Genomic DNA, 23210 nt, shown 5'->3' with positions numbered 1-23210 from the left:
TTTTTGATATTGCAGTTTACGTTCATGTGGATAATTGTTTCTGCGTCTCAGCAGACTTGCAAATGATTGATGAATAATTATAACATTGCTTTTTTGATACCGTCAGATTCTAGTTAGATGCGTGTCTTTCCTTAAAGATTTTAAATGCACAAATTGTGTAACTTCTACAATTTTACAACGTCTCAAATGAATGAAAGGTATGGCGATAAAGCATTTAAGGAAGTTAGGTAATGCACGTAAAAGAATTGAACATTGTTTTAGCCTCTATTTAAGTGGTTGTCTAATTTACATTTATGATTTATAGAAGCTCCTTCTGGGGAAAAGGCAAAGACACTAATATCTGAAAGTCTGTAGATTCCGTATAACGTCTGGACTTGCACTGTTTGCATAACAAAGTCATTTAATGGCGTCAAATATATTTTGATATTCATACCAGTCTTCTTATTTTTATAATGCTAGTTCCTAACTAGATACATGCCCGATGAAAAAGACGCACTATCGCTGCCAATGATTGAAATAGTGGGACAAAATTTCTTAGAAACGAGTATTCTCATTTACACCTGTTTGCTCAGTATCAAAATTCGCAGTATTACCCGTTACACATTCCTCGTTTATGGCACATGACCGTCGTACTTCCATATTGGATGGTGTCGTATTTTCTGACAATGGTGCGTTACTATGCAAAATCAATTTGATCGTTCTTTTATTTAATACAAAACTTATGAAGATAAATAAACCCTGGAAACAGTTGAGAACACTGATTACATACGAAAACATAGAAAAGTCCAAAAAGGCATCTAAAATCTGAAAACCCCATAAGCCACCACTAATTGCAAATAATTTAAAGAATATGAACACATTGTTTCTTTCTTGATTTGACGATGATACTTTCTTGGTAGACATGATTCGGTACATTGTTAATGCAAGAAATAATGAGTCAAGAAACATTGTAAGGAGGATAGGGAATATGAATGCACTCCATCTTAAATACTCGTGAGAAATAAAGCACATTTGCCCCCCGTATCCCATATCGTCATAGGTTAACAAGGAAATCACTATGGTAAGTCCTACTATTCCAACGGGAACACTGTAGATAAAGATGGTATACTTAATAAATGTCAGAAGTGGAAATGTTTGTCTACATTGCATTGTATTGAATACTCTTAACATATGAAAGCAGGTAACGATGAAAGAAAACAGCATAGCAAGCCAAAACAGGTGCTGCAATACGCCAATTACTTTGCATAATGATTGATTCTCTATCATGTTATTGCCCATTATAAAGATAAACTGAGCCACGAATAAGTTGAATACAAGTGCCATCAAGTTTTTTCCTGGTAAAGTTCGAAGTATGGCAAACTTACAGTATGTCAGAAAAGTTAAAAACAGACACACCAAAGATGCCAAACTACAAATAAGAGTAAGCATGCGCAAGGTTTTATCCACGGGTTGGTTAACAGAGGACACATTGAAAGAGTATCCGAGGAGACGATCGAGACAGAAGCTTACAGAATTGCCTCTTCGTATCAAATACATCCCCGGGTAAAGTGTAATTGAGGGTGAACGAATGTTTAGTATACCATTTTGTTCATCAACGATACACTCTTTCATTGGAAATTCAACATGACGACATGTGAGTAGGTCTGTTATATAGGTAATTGGTGTGTGAAAGGAAAGTCGATTGCTCTCTCGTTCATATCTGCAAAAAGACATGTTTGTTAATGCTACAAACTTATGTGTAGAGTATTCTAGGAAATCCAGAGGAACGTTATCTAGACACTTTTTGATTTGTCCACAAAAAGTAAATTCAGTCTTATTTTGAATTTTGTTATAAATCTCTATTAGTTCGTTTTCTAATCGACCTTTGGATGTGTAAATTATGTCAAGAGGTGAAATAGTAATTTTAGTGAAAACCGTGAAGTTGACGATAATATTTGAAGTATTACTGTACACGTCCTTACAGGCAACGTCTGAGTACATTCGTATTTCTCTTATAAAATATCTTTCATTTCTCAAGAATACCGCCATCTCGTTCCTGAAAAATATTTTTAATGTGGATAGAAGTTTAGATCCGTAGTTGTTTTTCTTGACGATTCTGCCTACTGTTTTTACCATCAATACATATTCTCCAACTTTCTCCGTCATATCCCGTACCTTACATTCATCAGGTGTTAACATGCGCCCAGGAAAACAAGTAATGGATCGATACATATGCTGAAAATACAAGAAAAGCCATGAATGCGGGAGCGATTGAAATCGTGGCTACGATAAATGATATATTTGTCGTGTTACTCCGATATTTTATCAGCGTTTGTGACCTTGAAACGTATGAAGAAATTACTTCAACTTACTATTGCAAAAACCTTATGAAGCTTTTTTGTTACAGCAAACATTTATCTACAAAATGCATAACTTTATATCTTCTAAACGATAAATGCAAGTTCTTCACAAGTATTGAAACCTAAGCATGGAAATTTTACAATGTGAAACAGGAAACATTTGTTCGTCGTAAAGTTTATTAGTCAACAGATTTTGTAGGTTTGTCAGATTGAACCTGACCTAACTGCATCCGTCGTTTCTTTTAAGTTCAATGAAATAAATACGATCAAAACAGTAAGAAAACCGATACATTTTGAAGTATTCACTGAATACAAATACTTACTTATAATAGTTAATTATATGTTAATAGAGGTTACTGATTTTCATTAACACAGAGTGATTTGAAGTATTTCTTTTTAGAACTAATTTTAGCCTTAAACGTCATTTTTTATTTATTAATCACTGGGAAAATATACAACTACACTCTCAAACTTACTCACAACACAGGGCAAGTTTGTGAGTGAATTGGCCTATTTTACACATTGATAAATTAGAAAACAAATAGCCTTTTATTTGTTATGTTTTTGCATTGTACTGTGGATTTTGATATCTGACATTCTCTCTATTGTTAGTGATTCGGTATTTACCAATCTTGTCTTTAAAAACTGGCTTTATATTGGCTTTATGTTATCATTCTGAATCTTACAGTATAATAATCAACCTAAAAGGATTTTACTTACATTTATCTTATCAAACATTAGCGTGTAATTAAGAACGACGTGTGATTCTTCTTGATCTATGTTTGGTTCTTCAACCGGAATTCCAAATACTTGTCGTAAAGATGGGGGATCCACGATACCAATTGAACCCGGTTCACTTAGACAGTCTGACAATGGTGGAATCGGTTCACCGAAATTACAATGAGGAAAACATTCCTGATTACAAAGTTTACAAAAGGAGTTCTTGTACGGAAATATGATGTCTGACTGTGACATTGGTAAATTATAACACGCGCTTGCAAGTGATGTATTACTATAAGTATCACTACATGTTTGTATTGTGTCATTCGAAGATTTCATTCTGCCATAGTTATCGCAAAGGAAACAAATCTCATTTTTATAGTCACCATATGGATAAAGATTTTCATACGATAATCTATGACATACTTCAAATAAATCTAAGGGTACGTCAGATGATAAATCACAAACTTGGTGGTAATAAGACTGTACGCATCCTCTTGGAATATGGTCTTTTGTTTCGAAAGTAAATTTACACTTCGAATTTCGTGCATGTGTCAATATATCATCGAACGTGACACTATACAACATGGGAACAGTTTCAGCACATGTAATAAACGTACTTCTGATGTGATAGTCGGATGAAACAACAAGTGTATCATTTAAAACTTGATAATCACTGTTACAAATATAACAGAAAATGTTCTTGTAGTCTATCCCATTAAAGACTACTGGAAGAGATCCGTAAACGGTATTTGATTCACAGAGGAAGTTAATGGTAGAAAAATACGGTTTGCCAATGTTTTTATCACCATAACATCCATTTGTTACTACAAATAATGAATTGAAGCACTCTAACGGATATGATATTGCAACATCAACACAACAGGTGCACTTGTTTGTAAAAAGACAGTTCGGATCACAGTCGCAGTTCTGTGCGGTTAAGTTACGAAAATTACGAGGAAGATTATTCTTATTGCAAATATTTGTTGGAGATGATAAAACTTTTGTCAGTAGCAGAGACGACAGATTGTAATGAACACCATTCAAAACGATTGAAGTTTTGTCATAGAAAGAAGGTAAATCTGTAGAAACGTCAGCGTTTTGTTTTACAACATGATCTAAATTGTTCAGCCTAATATTTGTGTAAATGTAAACGACGGACTTTTTTAAAAGAAACTCGTTTTCTGTTGCAGAAAATGGTTTGTAAAGGAAGTCATCTTTCACTATCAAGTTACAGAGGTAGCAAAATACATTTTTGTAAGGAAAAGTTATAAATGACAGTTCTTGTTTGTTGCACAAAGTGAACAGATCGTTCCCATACATTGTATTCAAAATGTTTAAATTGCATGAAGATATGAGCGGAACGTGTTGTCTAGGTGGATTACACATAAAACAAAATATATTACTGTACAAGCGAAAAGATGGACCGTAGCCTGAGCGGCAAGCATGGTATATGTCAACGTTATAAGCTGTCCAAGTTCCTGTTATATTGCAATCGTTATATAGGATTTGATCTTCACTAGAACATTGCGGAACCATATTGTAAGACTTAGGTATATACCAGGCATCACAAAACGTATGAAATCTAGGGTCGGCTAATTCAGAAAAGGAAAACGAAGACTCAATGTTATACACTTCCGGTTCACAACTGCTGTTGCTGATGTATATATCCCATTTTTCTAAATCTGCCGGGTCTTCTGCATGACATAAGGCACAAAAAATGTTCTTATAAGACAGTTGTGTTCGATTGGAATTTACCGGTGTATGCCTGTATTGATATGTGGATGCAGTAAAAGGATTATTTGGGTCATAACATGACAGTGTATCTTCATACAAAGCATTTGCAGGGCAGCTGCTAATTAAAGGATACTTGACCAGATTAGTTTCATATAGACTGTTAATTGAGGTAGATTCACATGCTGTCCATGGTCGAGTAAACAGTTTATCAGGACAACAATCATTTCTAGAAAAGCAGCCATTATCACATGCACAAGATGGACAAGGCCCTAGGCTCCTGGGCACATACAAACCAGTTGCATTTTCCAAACTATTGTTGCAAAGATATCCAAATCCACAGGCCGTCACATATTGCTTAAAGAAATTATCGGGATTTATCATCTCTCCACTGCATTGATTAAAACGATATGATTCATGATTTATTCCAAATAAGTAAATAACAGCGAAAAGTATTTTGTAGTTCATCTAACAAAAAACAAAAAAAAATTTTAATCAATATGTATAAAATGAAAATTTTATTAACATTTTCTGTAGTTTGTGCATTGAAATAGTAATTGTTTTCTGTTACGACATCATTTTGTTCCATTGCCTTGTAGGTGTAACATCACTAATTCGGGCCTGGAAAGAATATAGTACATATTTTCAACAAAATAGTTCTTGCGCATGGGTGTAACTTTCAAAATATGTAGAACATTTTGGTAAATGTGGTATCAAATAAAAGCTAAATGGGCTATGTCACAGATTTTAGTAAAATTTTGCATATAGCTCTGGCTCGGTGAACTATAACTGAAAATCGAAAAAATAATGCATTTATCTCTTTTATCATCTGAAATATTACTGATTGAAATCTTTCAAAATGGGTGAACATTTGTATAGAAAGCAATTACGATCGGCGAAAAACTTTCTTAAATTTGTTTTAAAATCATCAAATCTCTAATTTCATATACATGAATTTTTCTTAAAAAACTATATGTTGTTGATACATTAATTTCCGTTTTATATAGTTTTTTAAGAAAAATCTATGTATTAGAAATTAGAGATTTGATGATTTTAAGACAAATTTAAGAAGGTTTTTCACGATTATATGTGCTTCCTATAAAAATGTTCACCAATTTTGAAAGATTTCAATCAGTAATATTTCAGATGATAAAAGAGATAAATGCGTTATTTTTTTTCGATTTTCAGTTATAGTTCAACCAGCCAAGGTTGTATGCAAAATTTAGCAAAATCTGTGACATAGCCCATTTACAGTTTCTTTACCTTTTAAGTTCCGGGAACTAGTACGCTCTTATATGCAATTAAAGGTATGTTGATTTTTTTTTCAGCACAATGAAAGCTAAGATATTGCTTTGACATGCAATTGCTGTCACTTTATTTGAACTTAAGAAAATGAGCTATGAACGTTTGAAATTGAAGATTTAAGCATAGAAAGCAAAGGGGCCAAGAATAGAATTAGTGGTGACCCTCCTTGTAAAAGCACTGGTCTCTGAAAACACCAATGTCGCAACAGGACGAAGATTAAGAATATCATAAAACACCCGATTTATAAAATTCAGAGTTCGTGCATCAGAATTTGTTGTTAAAAAAAATGAAAAAGATACATTTCAAATTTCGATTGTATGTTAAACAATATCAAATTTTTTTTTTCATCACAGATAAAGATTGAAATGCCACCACTGGTAAAACTATAAAATTCCTCAAAAAAGAGCAGTATTTTAAAATAAATGATTAAGAAATACCGCTTAAAATTTGTGAATGAAACTCCTTCGTCCGTATAGTTTTAAACCATACATTAATCAGTATTTAAAATCAATCATGACCAAACTCAAACTTGATCTGTTACTTATCATATAATGACAAAAAAACATAAAGTCCTGGGAATATCTCCATTTTTTACACACACAAAAAAAAAGAAAGAAAAAAGAGTGAATTATATAAGTTGTTTATATACAATAAAGCAGGACAACACCTCTATACAACGCAAAAAGGCGGTAATCTGTCCGATGTCATATAGAATCTATACCAAATTACGATTCAAGGTCAATGATTAAGGAAAATATGCGGGAAAACGGTTTACCTTTTTTTTTTTAAATTGAAAGGATTTAGTCTGTACAAAAGTATCAACTACGATGAAACTTAAACTGTATCTGTAATATTATAAGATGGAAATATACCAAATTTCGAAGAATATCTCTTTACATTACAAACAATTGATTTAACCAAACCAAGACTTCTGAGGTCGGTAAAAACTTCCGTTTACAAACTTTTGAATCGATCCCTGCTGACAAAATACTACCAAATGTTATACCCGTCTATAGAAATAAGGGTGGCCTAGAAATATTACTGAATTACATATTGTCAAATATCTTTGCTATCAAATATTGCGAAGACAATGAAGAGGTGCATTTTCGAATACCTTTTTAAATTCATTATCACAAATTCTTTATTAACAAAATTCCAGTCTTGTTTTATCCCTGGTGATTCGGCGTTAAACCAACGAAATTGGTAAAGCATTGGATACAGGAATAGAGGTAAGGGTAATATTTTGCCACATAAGTCGATCATTTGACCGAGTTTGGAACAGAGGCTTATACAGACACTAAAGATCACTAAAGTTAGACTTTCAGATTAGACATTAACTTTCTTGTATTCTCAGAAGTTCTCTGCAGTTGTTGGATTGACACTTTTATTTACGTTAACTACATCATACTAGATTGTGACTTATTGGACATAATATTCTGTTTGGATTCCGGCAACAGTGAAGAGAAGAATTCCGGATAAAGAAAAGACAAAAGGATCGGACATATATTTTAACAGTTAAGTTGACATTTCAATTTGTATAATATTTCTTGTAAAATTGTGTATAATATTTCTTGTAAAATTGTGTATAATATTTCTTGTAAAATTGTGTATAATAAATCTTGTTAAATTTTGTTATTGATTTGTGTCTTTTGTTGGCTACAATTTAAAGGTGATTTTTTACCGTAACAAATGGGAATTGATGGAGTATTGTTACTTTGGTCTGAGTGCTTCTTGAACCCAAGAAGACAGCAAGTTGACATTGGTGGAGAACCGCCCAACACTGAGCATGTATCAAATGGGCTATATCAAGGGTTTATCTTGAGTCCCATTCTATTTCTAATATATTATATAAATGACTCAGACATATTTAATGATATAGAATGTGATATTAAACCTTTTTGCTGACGGCACATCAATTTATATAGTGGTTGATAACGAATATGAAGCGGCAGAAAGATTAACTAAAGATATTTAGGAGATATATATTTGGTCTAATCAATTGATTGTTAATTTCAACCCAAATCAAACATAAATAATGACAATCTCAATAGAAGCGCTACAAACCTCATTACCCACCAAATTATATGAATGATAATATTATCAGAGAAGTAGAGTCGCGTGAATATTTAGGGGTTATTTTAAATGAACACGGGGCTGGAATAATCATGTAAATTATTACTGATAAGGCTCTTTCCCGATAAGCCTTATTCCGAAAGCTAAAATTTAAATTAATATTAAAAATTTTACTTATCTTTTATACGCCCATTCTTAGTGTCAGGGACAATATTTCTGATAAAAAAAAAACCATCTTTCGAAAACTTGCAACGAGAAGCAGCAAGAATCGTCACATGTGGTACCAAGATAACACCAAGACAAAAACATTGTCATTAAATTCTCCCTCGCCCTGCTCGTCCGAATCAAAAATAATTCTACTCTAAATTCAATTATCTATAAACAATACAATCACAGAAATAGGATTAGGTGCTCGCAGTAACATATTATTTTTTCTTGAGACACAAAACTTTTTATCATAAATAATTGTAGTGTTTTACCATTCAAAACCATGTAAATACATGAAATAAACGTAACAGCAACTGTATATATATATACTAATGTGACTAACTTCGATTCGACGTAACTGCGAGCACCTTCGATACTAATACATTTAAATGCCAAACTTTATATTGTACCATAAAACCCCACCCGTAGAAACCGCCAAAACTTTTCTCGTGCCTTATGCACCTAACATCAAACTTTATAAATAGTAGTACTAGTACTGTTGCAGAACTAGTTATACCAGTTCCCATCTATATATAAGTCCTACTAATAGCAAACGGGAAAACCCCATTTTCAAACGAAATGAAATATATTTAAACAGCAATTACTCCAACAAGGAGTCGACTGACGATTTCGGCCATTTAACTTATTTGCAGTTTTGTTGCTGATCTTTTCTTTTTAAAGTGTTTCACTATCTATCTAGTTTTCAAAATATTTGACAAAAACACGAACAATGGGTACAAATCGTGAATTAAGAGCAATTACTTTAAAAAGGAGTCGTCGGACAATTTCAGCCATGTTAACTCATTTGTAGATCTAGTCTTTCTGGTCAAGTTTTGTTAAATTTGGCCCAGTAGTTTCAGAGGAGATGATTTTTGTATAGGTTAACGGACGACGGACGCCAAGTGTAATTTAACAGTAGAAAATGAACAAACTACGTTATGGTATAAATTAACCCCTCCCCGTATTTTATATAACCAATACAAAAAAAATAACACAGATAACAGTCTCGAAAAAAATTATTCTGCAACATGAATCTAGAAAAAAAAGACAATGAACCTAGAAAGAGTAAGCAGTGCATGTTTTACCTGCGAGATATATCCCTTTATTCATTCAAAATCCAACGATAAGTCAAAACAGGAGATAATTGAGCAGCATACATTAGCTGATTGGAAAATTATCTCGTCTAGCCCCAAGACATTGCATCATATTTATAAAACGTCAGTACAGTGGCGGATCCAGAGGGGGGGGGGGGGGGTCCGGGGGTTGGATCCCCCTTTTTTTTGACGATCAATGATTTTGAATGGGGACATATGGTTGGAACCCCCCTTTTAAAAATGGCTTGATCCGCCCCTGCAGTATACACTTGTACACTACAGTGTTCTAACCCTTATAATATACATGTGTATACTACACACGCAAAACAAAAGCAAGACAAACTTCAATGTCCAATACTTTCGGATTAATCTAAATAAAAACGGTCCGCGAACATTATTTTTCACACGAACTTTTATATGCAAATTTACTAAAAAGAATGAGACTTGAAGGCATATGATTTTTATTTGATCTCTTGATAAATACATGTAAAAAGTTTTAAAAAAGGCATAACCGCAAGGGATTGAAATTATTATTTTGGTCAAATTTTAGGGAAATATATTAATTACGTCTTCGCACCCCTTTTTCCAATGGTTTATAGCAAATGAATATATTGTTGCCATGGATACAAAAAAAAATTTCACCATTTAAACTACTGGAAATCAAATCTATGGAAGATACCGATTACATGCATATGCACATAAATGACACAAAAAGTAAGCATAATTTGTAAGGAAGCAAAAGAAGAGGATGGTAAGTTTATGATGGTCAATTTCTTCCCCTAACTGAATATTGCTGGCTCAGCTTTAATAGGCTGTGATACATAAGTGAATCCTGTTAATAGTTGATCACAGGAATAACTTAATTGCAATAAAGTTTGTCAGAAATCTATATGAAACAACTTCTTGGAATATGCTAGGATACAATGAGGGAATATTCAAGAGACATTCAATGATAATACTCAGACACACCAAGCATTATAATGTTTTAATCGCTATGTTATCTATTCTAATATCTTATTGGTTTTTCAGGAATGTCTGATCAGGTTGGAATCCCGATTCGAAGTTTTATTTAATCAGAAATCAGGCTATAGTACAAGTTGTTCGCCTCTAAGGTCAACATTTTCTTGTGTAGCTGTACAATGTTAATGCATTTCTGTGCATGTTTTATACAATTCAATAGTCATGCAGTCTTACGGGATTATTTTGTTCACCTTTTAATATCCTTTTCAGACCAGACGTCATTGCGATTTTCCGATAGTGATTTTCTGTAATTAAAAGCCGCATAAAATGATGGCCTTTATTTTTCCCCAAACAGTTCATTGTCAACATAGAATATTCTGCGATTTATTAATCTAAATGTTATCATTTCCTCTCGTATTACAAAATTACTGGTGAAATTTCCAGAAAATGTGAAAAAAAAATATATATATCTACTTTCAGTCCGCTCATCTGGCGAGAAGAAAAGTTCATATTGACAACAACAAAAACTTACCTTTCCGGTTTGCAAAAAAAATAAAAAAATTAAACTGTATATTTTCCCAAACCCTCATTTTCAGATTAGCTACAAAATAAAGAAATATTTCTGATCCACTCAAAATTCCAAGCGGTTACAAATTTAAACTTCGATACTTGTATCTGACAGCAAAGGCTCTACCATAAAAAGCATGTCAAAACAGAGAGTCCCCACTAAAATACTAGTGCATCGCTGGAACAAAGACATCTGAACTGATGGATTTCATTGATCAAAGAATAAACAAATCAACCAAAGGTCATACCGACTTAATATTGACCTTTGGTCAGCAGCCTGTAATATTCCCATAGAAGAGGGAAAGTTTATTAGACTAAATTACCATAATTATGAAACTGTGAACACCATTCTTAAAGAATACAAAAGAGCAATGAAGATTATTGGGCAACATCCAGGTGCCGAGATAAGGTTTATAGACACCATATAAGTGCAGAGTCTAATACTTACTAAAAAACATTTGCATTAGATATCACAGGCATAATCATCATTGCAAGCACCATTATGAGCATGAAAAATGAAACTATGGCAAGATTTGAAGATGAAGAGGTACAAATAAAACAGGATATAAACTGCATACTAGTATTAACATCAATAAATAGGCTAAACCCACCAATAAATGTAAATCCATATTAATGTAAATCTGTAACATCATATTCAGTGTTCATACTTATAGCAAACGCAAGTGATGTAAATCCAAACCCAGGTCCAACACACATTGACAGCACCAAATACCCCTGCGGAACATTTGACCTGCATGTAAGCAAGGACGACAGAGCCATTAACTGCGGTACTTCATGATCAGATCAATGGATTCACACCAACTGCCAAGATATTTCGATGGCAAAAAAATTTCGCTTCCTTTGTGGATGATGGAAACATATCTGAGATTTGTGAATACTCAAATTACAAAATTCCTTATGTTATGGTTCGACAGACAACTATTCCAATTAATAACAGTTTTATCTCAATACCTACTAGAAGGCACACGGCATCAGTAAAGCAGCAAAGAAGAAAAGGTAAGACCAATAAGGATCTTAAATGTTAACTCCAGTGGTTAAATGTCAGTCCACAAGAAATAATCAGCACCAAGTCAAAAACCTTTAATATATATTACAAATCCAGGTGTAATTATCATGATAATAACTTTGCTAGAATGTTCAATTACAAACAGCCAAATATTTGCACCCGATTATTGCATTTACCGGAAGGACAGAAAAGGAAAATAAAACTGGGAGTGGAGTCGTCATAGCCAAAAAAATGACTAAGTTTGAAGTACCAGAACTCCACAAGAACTGTGAAATATTATTGGCACGAATCCACTCAAAAGGGACACAAGATCTTTGCATAAGCTCAATTATACTATAATCCTAAACTTCTGACAAAGATGGTCTCTCCGGATTCGAAAACAGACTCATGACTGATCTACAAGAAAAATATTCAAACAGCCAAAATTCTATGCGACTGTCATACAAGTGAGAGGTATAGCAAGCTATACAACCAGGTTTAATCCACCATTTTCTACATTAGAAAATGTCTGTACCAAGTTAGGAATACGACAGTTGTTTTCCATTGGTGTGTTTGAGCTTTTGATTTGCCATTTTATAAAGGACTTTCCGTTTTGAATTTCCCTTGGAATTCGGTATGTTTGTTATTTTACTTTTTGTATTATCATCAGCAATAATGGAGTTGAAAAACAAATAAAAAATATCAACCCACACAAGGCTTCTGGACTTGACAACATCAAACAAATGATACTGAAAGAACTAGCTATCAAAATTGCTCCTATCCTAACTATCATTAACATTTTTTTTTCAATCTAGAAAGGATTGATAACCGATGACTGGCAAACCGCAAATGTCTACATAAAAGGTCAGAAATACATACCATATGGAACCAGTAACATCACGAAGCATGCAAAGGCAAATAAAATCCTATACACTCTCCAGCATGTTACCAGGAGTAAACAAATCACGTAAAACACAGCTACTTGAATATACTCGATATCCCAAACAATCTGGAAAACAGTCTAAACTGCCTATCACACAAACGTTTATGACTTATATTGATCGTATGTAATGAACTATTCAGTATACTTGCGCTTAATTTTAGTCGTAAGATTTTTTCGTGAAACGCAGGCAAGATAAAAGAATTTTCACAAACAGAACACAAGTAGAAGTGGTCGAAGGCAAAAGTCTGACAAATTGAAAGTAGAATCTGGAGTACCCTCAAGGACCAGTTTTAAGCCACTGTCAATTTGTTTTCTTCTTATTATACCATAAGCCCCAACTCAACAGTGAGACTGTTTGCTGACAATACGGAAGTCTATTTTACCTAATTTTACATTTTACCTAATGCAGCGACTGCTATAAACCCTAAAAAGATCTGGATAAACAGGGACAGAAAAGAAAACCTAATCGGATGGAATAACAAACATAACGACCATGCATGCTCTGGTGCATGACACATCAACTAAATACCTGGGCTGCACCACCGCAAATGCTCTAGATAGAGGAGAACACATCAATATCAGCACAGGTAAAACCAGTTGAAACCTTGGTTTCTTATGCCGAAACCTCCACATCAGCTCAGAATTCATGAAAGAAAATGCTTATAAGACATCAGTTAGACCACACATGGGAGACTTCTTTTTCGGCGGCTTCCGAATACGGGATAAGGCTCCTAGCTAGGAGAATAAAACAACCCGAAAGACATGGATGACTATGATTTCATTCTTAGCACAACTAAAAAAACATATCAATTGTTAACTTTAAGTTTTACCTATTCAAGAGAATTATTAAACATACTTTAATTTAATTTTAGTAAGCTTGTTCGATGATATATTTATCAAATATGTTTCCATAACAAACAATGAGTGAAAAGGACATGTTTTAGGGTTAAAAAGGTATATATACGAAACAGAAATAAAGCAGATGTATCCCAAACTGTGCGTGCGTGTGTGTGAGAGGTGGCGTGCGTGTGTGTGAGAGGTGGCGTGCGTGTGTGTGAGAGGTGGCGTGCGTGTGTGTGAGAGGTGGCGGGGAGTGTAAACGGTAATCAAAAGTAAAAAGTAAAAATAAGAAAATAATCATAACAAAAAATAATCATAAGTTGTAAGTAAAAAGGGTGAAATACTTACTCCGAAAGGTAAAGACAAATTCCTTCTTTTCGTTTTCACATGTGGCAGTTGTAAAATTACTAGGAGTAAATCACAACCGAGAACACACGAATGGGTCTTGACAACAATCACTAATGCATGCTTTAAATTCTGTTAAATTGGAAACATATTAAGAGACTGGAAGAAGAAATCAGATGCAAATGTTAAATTTCTCTAAATTAATCCAATACTTGAAGCTAATTTAAGATTGTCCATTAAAATTTCAATCTATGTAATCATGAAAACTACAAAATCAAAAAGTAAATGATAAATTTAAACTTACATCTTAAAACCTCAAACGCAGAATAATGTCAATTTTTCATACATAAATAATTATATTAATTCTATGAAATGGTGTAGGAAGCCTACCAATAAATTATTTAATGATGATAGTAAATGAGTCATCCTGTTATTATCTTATTGGTTCTTCTGTCCGAATACAATCATAAATAATTGTAATAATCTAGGAATTCATTTTGTCAAAATGAGACGCATCATTTAAGCGCTATATGATACTTTATAAATCGCTGGAGATATTTTGCATACAATCTAAGATATCCAATGTTAAACGGAATAACTTCAATAGACAATAAAGTTTGTAAATTCAAACGTATACAAACTTGATTTCTGTTTTTGATGGAAAACTATTCATCTGATCAGTTTTCACGCCTTTTTGTTACAAATAACAATCTTTTTATACTGAAATCGTTTTTTCCCCTATTTTAAAGTAACATCATCATCATACATAAGGCGAAAGTAGTTTACTAATGTTCAAATCTTGTAAATCGATTAAGAATAGACAAGTCAAGGAAACAAACAAAAACTGAGGGAATCGCATAAACTTTAAAAGGAGCGACACCTGGAGGGTAAGTGTCTATGTAAAATGACCTGCCATATATAAAGAGTGAAGAGGCATCAGTTGAAATGAACAAGAAGAAGGGTGACATTTGTTGAGCAGGAATACTCAACCTTCCGGATTATCCGAGTTCAACAACAGTTTGGTGGGGTTCGTGTTGCGCCATTTTAAGTTTTCTGTGTAAGTATTTTTGGACGACTGTTGTTTGTTTTATCTCTTTTAGAGGCGGCATTATCGGTCTTTCTCATTGTTTTTGTTTATTACTCCCGTGTTATATCTTACTCGATATCGCCCAAAATACCACACACAATCATCTATCAACAACTTTATTGGTAAATCTATTGACCTGAATGAGGATTCATAAATGCTGTTTGTTTTTGTCGAAATATTCAAAAGTAACGCCAATTTAATCATGTTTAAAACTATTAGTTTTAACTCAGAATAATTATGGTTATATTTATCGTTTAAGCTTTATAGACAGTGTTATCAAATACATTTCAAAATGTAGGATGAAGTTTTAAAGAGTATAAGAGTTCTGACAAGAAAAATGATATCACCTATAATGCTGTAAATTTTTGAAAGATGTCTTCCTTGAAGAACAGAAACAACCCAACCAATACATAAAAAGATTAAACTGTTCCGGACGTGGTACCATTTGCCACTATTGTATATCAAATTATCGGTATCAAGCACCATTGACGAGAGATAAATTTTCCAAATGCACACGTAGTGCATGAAGTTACTTCAGTATCTTGTAATTTTGTATTCAGAACAATAAATCAACAATTAGTGGACACTATTAGGAATTCCTATTACTTTCCCATTCATGTTTCGTTCTAAATGGGACATTTATGTTCACAATTGAATCTAAAGAGTGTATTTTATAATAAACAGAAGTCGATAGTGAGTAAACTACAACAAAAATTTTTATCTGGCGTCCATTCTAGAGATACTGCTTGATTTTGAAAATTTATGATTTGTTATTCCACAGTTATGGGACTTTGACAGTCAGATTAATAAAAGTCAATATTCTACTTATCATGCACTAGAACTAGTATGCTTGGATCATTTTACTATAATCTTTACACTGTTAATTTGCTGGTAGTGGTTAATCTAGACTCGCTTTGGATTTTGAAAACTTTATGTTTTGTCGTTCCAGAGTTATGGGACGTTTAAAATTCACCTTTGACGCAACATTCATTTGCATATGGATATCCTCATGCATGTTTTCCTACACAGCCATTTTATACTAACTTGTTATTTGATGCACCTAAATATCCCAAAATTCTAACAATTCTAATGCGAAGAAATCAACTGCTCTTGACCTAGATGGTTTTTGTATATTATTTGGTTTTATAACACGGAATACATGTATTATGAAGATCATTGGCAATAATATGTATTTTAAGTATATGCATATATGATCATATATAGTCAGATGAGCTCTCAGAAACGGGTTCATCTTTCCACTTATCAATATGAATTTGACTGAGACGACATTATATAGTAAGGTAAACCAGTAAAGGCAAAATTATTTCATGATTGATCGGATCTTGAATACCCATACATCCGGGACATGTTCCCAATTCTATAGCTCATTCTAGCCAATAGAATCTTTCCCACATCATCAGGCAACCAATGAGAATCGATATTTGTTATGTAATAATTTTAAGATGGCGTGAATATCGTACAAAAATAATAGCTTCGCATCTTGATGGGAAGGTGGGGCGTTTGTCTTCCTGCTGACAGTATTCCGGTGTACTAGCACTTTGAAGTCCTGCATTAACAGTAGGCTAGCACAAAGCAGTCAAAATAATGCATACACCCGTTGGTTTTCTTTTATTTCATTTTACTTATTCATTTCTGTTATGTACATATAAAACCTTATACTTATTTATTTTTCTTAAATTCACATACACATCATTATTTAGGCATATTTGGGTTTATACAAAATATTTTGGCTACTAAATTCACATACACAATTAAGCATATCAAATTTCTCCGCTCTTTACTTGGCTGCTGGTGTACCATGACAACGTTGCTGCCGCTCACTGTCGTTTGCTTGGCCTTTTCTCCTGTTCCGGCTTTTGGTGGCTTTTACTTTTTACATTATTTTTATTCATGTTATGGTTTTTTTTTTCTTTTTGTCTCTCAAAATTATATCAATTACCATAAGGTAAAAATATATTATTTAAATGCCCAAAAAGGCACAAGCCAGGGCCGACCGTGCAAGACCCTCATGTGTAGTCAAGGTCGTTAAAATCCCCCTCCCCGTCGTTGATGGGAAGCAAAACTATATTTTAGAAGCAAAGTTATTTGTGTCGAATTTTCATTTTCCATCAGAATTTAATTGAACGTATGTTATTTGTTTTCTGTTAACAAACTTTTTGTCTCTTTATCATAGTAAGACTTTGTCTAGCGTTTACAATTCTAAGCTTACAAGAATCTGTCGAATCTAGTTACTAGTATGTGAATAATGGACTAAAACAGCAAATGGTAATACCAACACCAAAGTTGTATGGGCATGGAAAAAAGTCTGATAAACATGGTAGATTATTTAGATTTTGAATTTCGAATCGAATGATCAATTCGTACTACGTATGTGTCTGTACTAAGTCAGGAGCCTGTAAAAGAGAGGCGTAAGATACCGAAGGGACATTCACAATCATTAGTCGGAAAAACCTACAATGTCATGGCAAAAAACGAAAAACGATTAAAAGATCAGGGGTTGTCGTTTGTTGGTGTATATCATTTGTTTTTCGTTAATCGTTTTGTTTGTAAATCAGGCCGTATGTTTTCTCGTTTGAATTGTTTTACATTTGTCATGTCGAGGCCTTCTTTATCTTGCTGCTATGTGCTATGTGTTTTGCTCATTGTTGAAGGCCGTACTTCTACGATGGAAAGTTGTCTCATTTCTGCAATGATACCATATTTTCATATTTTTATACGAATGTATCATTACATCTCTGAAATTTCGTGTTGTCCAAATAGAAAAAAGATTATGCAATATCAAGCATCAAAAATGTAAAACATTTCTTGAATATCTGATTGACTCATGTTCCTTCTGACTATTTAATGTGTGCCATATATTTACCCTTTGGTAGCATTGAATTCACTATGAGTGTTACGTGAGTATTTTATTTTTTATGATATCCTTTCTGATGTTCAGGGTTCTAGCGAGTTTGTTTATTTACTGTTTTGTCTTTTTTGGGGTTTTGTGTGTTATTCCACTATCGAAAAGAACGATAAATAGTTATAAAGATTATGAAAGGTAATTAGCAATAGAAGTAATATAAATGTTAGGGCAAACGCAGTTATGTCAGTTATAAGTCAAGTTTTAAATTATAAGACTCCAACTGTACACGTTGCTTAAATTTATTTATTTTTTTGAAACAACAGTCCTGATTTTTTTATTGTTCAGTTAGTTTAATATTCTTCTCCTTCTTCCTCGCCTTCACCTTCAACTGAATCTACACCGACTTCTTCGTAGTCCTTCTCTAGAGCAGCCAAATCTTCACGGGCCTCTGAGAATTCTCCTTCTTCCATGCCTTCTCCGACGTACCAATGGACGAAAGCACGCTTGGCGTACATCAAGTCAAATTTGTGATCCAGACGGGCCCATGCCTCAGCAATGGCAGTTGTATTGCTCAACATGCAGACGGCTCTCTGTACTTTAGCCAAGTCACCTCCTGGTACAACAGTTGGTGGTTGGTAATTGATTCCGACTTTGAAACCAGTTGGACACCAGTCGACGAACTGGATTGTTCTTTTTGTCTTGATTGTAGCAATAGCGGCGTTGACATCTTTAGGGACAACATCTCCTCTGTACAACATACAGCAAGCCATGTATTTGCCGTGACGTGGGTCGCATTTTACCAATTGATTAGCTGGCTCAAATGTTGCGTTAGTGATCTCAGCAACAGAGAGTTGTTCGTGGTAGGCTTTCTCAGCAGAGATGACTGGTGCATATGTGGCCAATGGGAAATGGATACGTGGGTAAGGTACCAGGTTGGTTTGGAACTCAGTCAAGTCGACGTTCAGAGCACCATCGAATCTGAGGGAGGCAGTAATTGAGCTAACGATCTGTGCAATCAAACGGTTAAGGTTGGTGTATGTTGGTCTTTCAATGTCCAAGTTACGTCTGCAAATATCGTAGATGGCTTCATTGTCTACCATGAATGCGCAGTCGGAGTGTTCAAGAGTTGTATGAGTGGTCAATATGGAGTTGTATGGTTCTACGACGGCAGTGGAGACTTGAGGTGCTGGGTAGATGGCGAATTCCAGTTTTGATTTCTTTCCGTAATCCACACTAAGACGTTCCATGAGAAGTGATGTAAATCCTGATCCAGTACCACCACCAAAGCTGTGGAAGATGAGGAATCCCTGGAGACCGGTACATTGATCAGCCAATTTACGAATTCTGTCCAAAACCAGATCAACAATTTCCTTTCCGATAGTGTAGTGACCTCTGGCGTAATTGTTTGCAGCATCCTCTTTTCCTGTGATAAGTTGTTCTGGATGGAAGAGTTGACGATATGTACCAGTTCTGACCTCATCTGAAATGCAAAATTACACTATCAATTAATATGTAATTTGTTGAAAAAGATTTTCAGAAAAAAAACCCGCAATGTTTTAAATGTATGTACAATGTTGTTCGGTCGTCGACGTCTAGTTATCTTATGAGCAATTATACCAAATATTTATTACTAATATAAATTTTACTGTGCGTATTGCTGTTTGTTTATTCCACATTGGCTAGAGGTATTAGGGAGGGGGGCTGAGATCTCACAAAACATGTTTAACCCCGCCGTATTTTTGCGCCTGTCCCAAGTCAGGAACCTCTAGCCTTTGTTAGTCTTGTATGTTTTGTTTTGTTTTTTTTTAATTTTGGTTCATTTATATGTTTCGGAGTTTAGTGCGACGTCCATTTTCGCTGAACTGGTATACATTATTGTTTGGAAGCCAGCTGAAGCACGCCTCCAGGTGCGGTATTTTCTCGCTGTGTTGAAGACCCATTGGTGATCTTGGGCTGTTTTCTGTTCTTTGATCGGGTTGTTATCTCTTTAACGCATTCCCCGTTTCCATTCTCAATAATATCAACATACTGGGTCACAGCATTTGTCATTAACGTATATATTCAAAAGAAAATTATTTATCAATCTTATACAAATTGCTTTCATAGTTAAAAGCATATCTTTGTGAATAAACATGTAAAAGTTGCAATGTAAACATTTTATTTAGATAGCACACAATGCACGATTCAATATAGTGTGTGAGGACAGACATGTGTAAATAAATGCAGACCTATGTAAATAGGACTAAAGTTTGTCTATTCAAAAGTATTTCAAAAACGGGAAGTAGGCCGAAACAGTTAAAAGAGTAAAATTTACTTTTTTGTCACTGACAAACACGTATTTAAACGTTCTATTGATTTACATTATGCAATCGTGTATTCAACAAAAAGATATAAATGGTTATCGTATATATATGTACTTCAGAAGTGGTTTTCAATCCAAGATTTATGATTTCCTACAAAGATCTATTATCCATATATTGCTAATAAAATAATTATGATGTTGTGTTAAACTTCTTTCATATATAGAGAGAAAGAGATCAACGAGAAATTATCTAATATCATGTATAATTTCTATGCAAGTATTTTATATGTCCGTAGTTTAGTCTGTTGCCGCTCGCCCAAAGAAAAAAGTCAAAATCATTATTTGCTTTGTAAATTGTGCAAAATGTCACTGATTATTATATTGAATAATATTTCATTAGTGCAGTTGCAAAAAAAGTTTAACCTTGACTCCTAGAAACCGACAGATATCTGTATGTATAAGTGTTTGTCTAGGAAAAGAAGGGACGAGGTGCATTGATTCTTGACATTAATTCCCCCAAAACACTAAACTAAAAAGCAAAAAATCATCGCGTTTACTGTTTTTCTTCATCTCGTAGTCATTATGAGGCCTTATTCCACGGAGCAAAATATTAACACTTCACTGCAAGTTCAAGACGTCTCTTTGTAAGAGATGAGCAGTTAAATAAAACATTGTTCACATTACTTTTACTATTTTGTATTTAAAAAAAGTGTACCCTTATTTTAAACTTACCGACTACAGTTGGTTCCAAATCAACAAAGACAGCCCGGGGTACGTGTTTGCCAGCTCCTGTCTCGCTGAAGAATGTGTTGAAGGAGTCATCACCACCTCCAATGGTCTTGTCTGAGGGCATCTGACCATCAGGTTGGATACCGTGCTCCAAACAGTACAGTTCCCAACAGGCATTACCGCACTGTACTCCGGCCTGTCCGACGTGGATAGAAATACATTCCCTCTGAAAAATACCAATGTAATAGAAGATGATGAATCTCGTAAATGAAGGTTACATTCAAATGTGCATTGAAGGTCATTAGAGGACGAAGAATATACCTTGTTGATCGTTTTTGTTTCCGAAATATGCAGCCATCCATTATTGCAATTATTAATGTAATATTTAAGTAAGCAAAATATAAGATAAGAAAATTAATGAAATATCAGTTCAGTACTAGTAATTGTTATACATCAAATCGTTCAAACAAAAAAATTAGAAGACAAATAAGATCTTTTGACCTTTATATTTGACGGTGATATTTGAATAAAAATAAAAGATAATAAAATCGATTAAAGTATACAAAAGTTACTTACCATGCTTAAAAATTAAATAGACTGGTATCCAAGTTCAACCAAGAAAACTCACTTATAGACAGCAATGCGTCTCTTGTGAGAGGTACCTTGTGAAATGCCAAAATCGGACCGCCAGTCGGTTTTATATTCCGGAAAACTCTTGTTCAGTCGTGTTTGACATCTCCATAGTACCAACAGAACCAAAACTCGTCTCTTTATTAATCATACTCTTATCAAACACATGGTAATGGACGGGTGACAAATTCTGCATTGGTTTTAAATCGTTTTGACCCTTTTATTGATCAAAGTCTACTGAAGTTAAATTAATCATTGTTAATAAGATAAATTAAAAGATTTTGGACGTCGCGTAGACGTCTATCTTGAGCCAAAATCTAACAAACAATTGTAACATTTGTTATAACTGTTATAAAGTTATTCTAGCAACTAATAGGTCAAATGGAGCTGAAAGATTTATATATCGATTATGATGGACAAAATTATAGGAAACTTCTGGAAATAATTACTACTGAAAACAGATGTCTTCCGTGTCATTTTTGTGATTTTTTTAAAAGGTAAACAACTATATAAAATGAAAAGAAATAAAGATATAATATTGCCTTGTATTCAGGTTTGAAAAAATCTCTGTCTAGAAAATGCGTGTGACATTCAGTAGGATTCAGAGGTGAAATCGTGTAATAAAATTACAATAGACGAATCGTTGAGATGACGTGATATAATTATTAATTGTATTTCGGAAGCGACATGAAATTGTGTACTAACGACGGATCCAGGGTCTGATGAAAGGGACAGTGTTCAATGGTTAAAAAATCGGCGAGCTTAAGATTTTTTTTCTCGATCAAATGGGAGGGGCCCCTCTACACCCCCACCAGAATGCACCACTGAGTACCGTGATGATTTGCGATAAATTGTTCTCTTTGATTTGAAAGCAACGGAATTGCATTTTTAAATAGCAACAATTTGATTTTTATCTATGTTCATTATGTTCATCTCCCATACATGATGTATCAAGAAAAGAGCTTATACGATATAATTGATATCTCTATAATTTCACAAAGTTTGCCCTTAAAATTATTTGAATTGCTCCAAATATCCATAATGATAATAATCATAAAACAATGAAACCAAAATTTCTAAATATTTAAACATTATATCTCATTAATTAAATCAGAAAGTTCTCTTTTAAATACTCATAAAAGGTTCTTCAAACACCAAGGGCATTTTAGGACTATATTTCCGGATCTGCAGGCACGGAAGATTGAGGGACATATTATAAACTATCAAACCATACTCTGCTGCGATTCCTCGTCTTTTTATTATTACACATTCTTAGTGTCTATTCTTTTAAGTTTGCGCTTATTTTGTTTAACCTTTTTTATCATTCCTGTCATGTAAGTAGTTATTGAAATAGGAAGTTTAGTGAGAACTATGCGTTTTTTTTTCTTCAGTTTTATGAGTATTTCAACTACTCAATAAGAGGGTAGTAATTTCCTTTTACCGTCAGGCGTCAAACTGTCATT

The 23210-nt window shown here is 33.8% G+C and overlaps 2 protein-coding genes across 2 annotated transcripts; both read right to left on the bottom strand.

The window, feature by feature from the left end:
• Nucleotides 1-1693: 1693 nt before the first annotated feature.
• On the bottom strand, nt 1694-5237 carry LOC127738919 (uncharacterized). The gene is made up of 2 exons (XM_052250416.1): nt 3807-5237; nt 1694-1699 (listed from the first exon to the last, which is right to left on the bottom strand). The coding sequence occupies exons 1-2, from the start codon at nt 5175-5177 to the stop codon at nt 1694-1696; spliced, it is 1377 nt and encodes a 458-aa protein (XP_052106376.1). The 5' UTR covers nt 5178-5237.
• A 13132-nt stretch (nt 5238-18369) lies between these two features.
• Nucleotides 18370-21853, bottom strand: LOC127712254 (tubulin alpha-1A chain-like). Its single transcript, XM_052218587.1, has 3 exons — nt 21694-21853; nt 21121-21343; nt 18370-19566 (listed from the first exon to the last, which is right to left on the bottom strand). The coding sequence occupies exons 1-3, from the start codon at nt 21694-21696 to the stop codon at nt 18437-18439; spliced, it is 1356 nt and encodes a 451-aa protein (XP_052074547.1). The 5' UTR covers nt 21697-21853; the 3' UTR covers nt 18370-18436.
• Between the last annotated feature and the right edge of the window lie 1357 nt (nt 21854-23210).

Source organism: Mytilus californianus, unplaced genomic scaffold, assembly GCF_021869535.1.
Source record: "Mytilus californianus isolate M0D057914Y unplaced genomic scaffold, xbMytCali1.0.p SCAF_1, whole genome shotgun sequence".
Classification (NCBI taxonomy): Eukaryota; Metazoa; Mollusca; class Bivalvia; order Mytilida; family Mytilidae; genus Mytilus; species Mytilus californianus.
The sequence above is the reverse complement of the archived record's forward strand: the minus strand, read 5'-3'. Positions and strand labels throughout refer to the sequence as shown.

Excerpts from the sequence above, each read along its gene's own strand:
- LOC127738919 (XM_052250416.1), bottom strand. The coding sequence starts at position 5,177 with ATGATAAATCCCGATAATTTCTTTAAGCAATATGTGACGGCCTGTGGA.
- LOC127712254 (XM_052218587.1), bottom strand. Across the intron at positions 19,567-21,120 it reads TTTGGAACCAACTGTAGTCG|ATGAGGTCAGAACTGGTACA; the intron begins GTAAGTTTAAAA and ends TTTGCATTTCAG.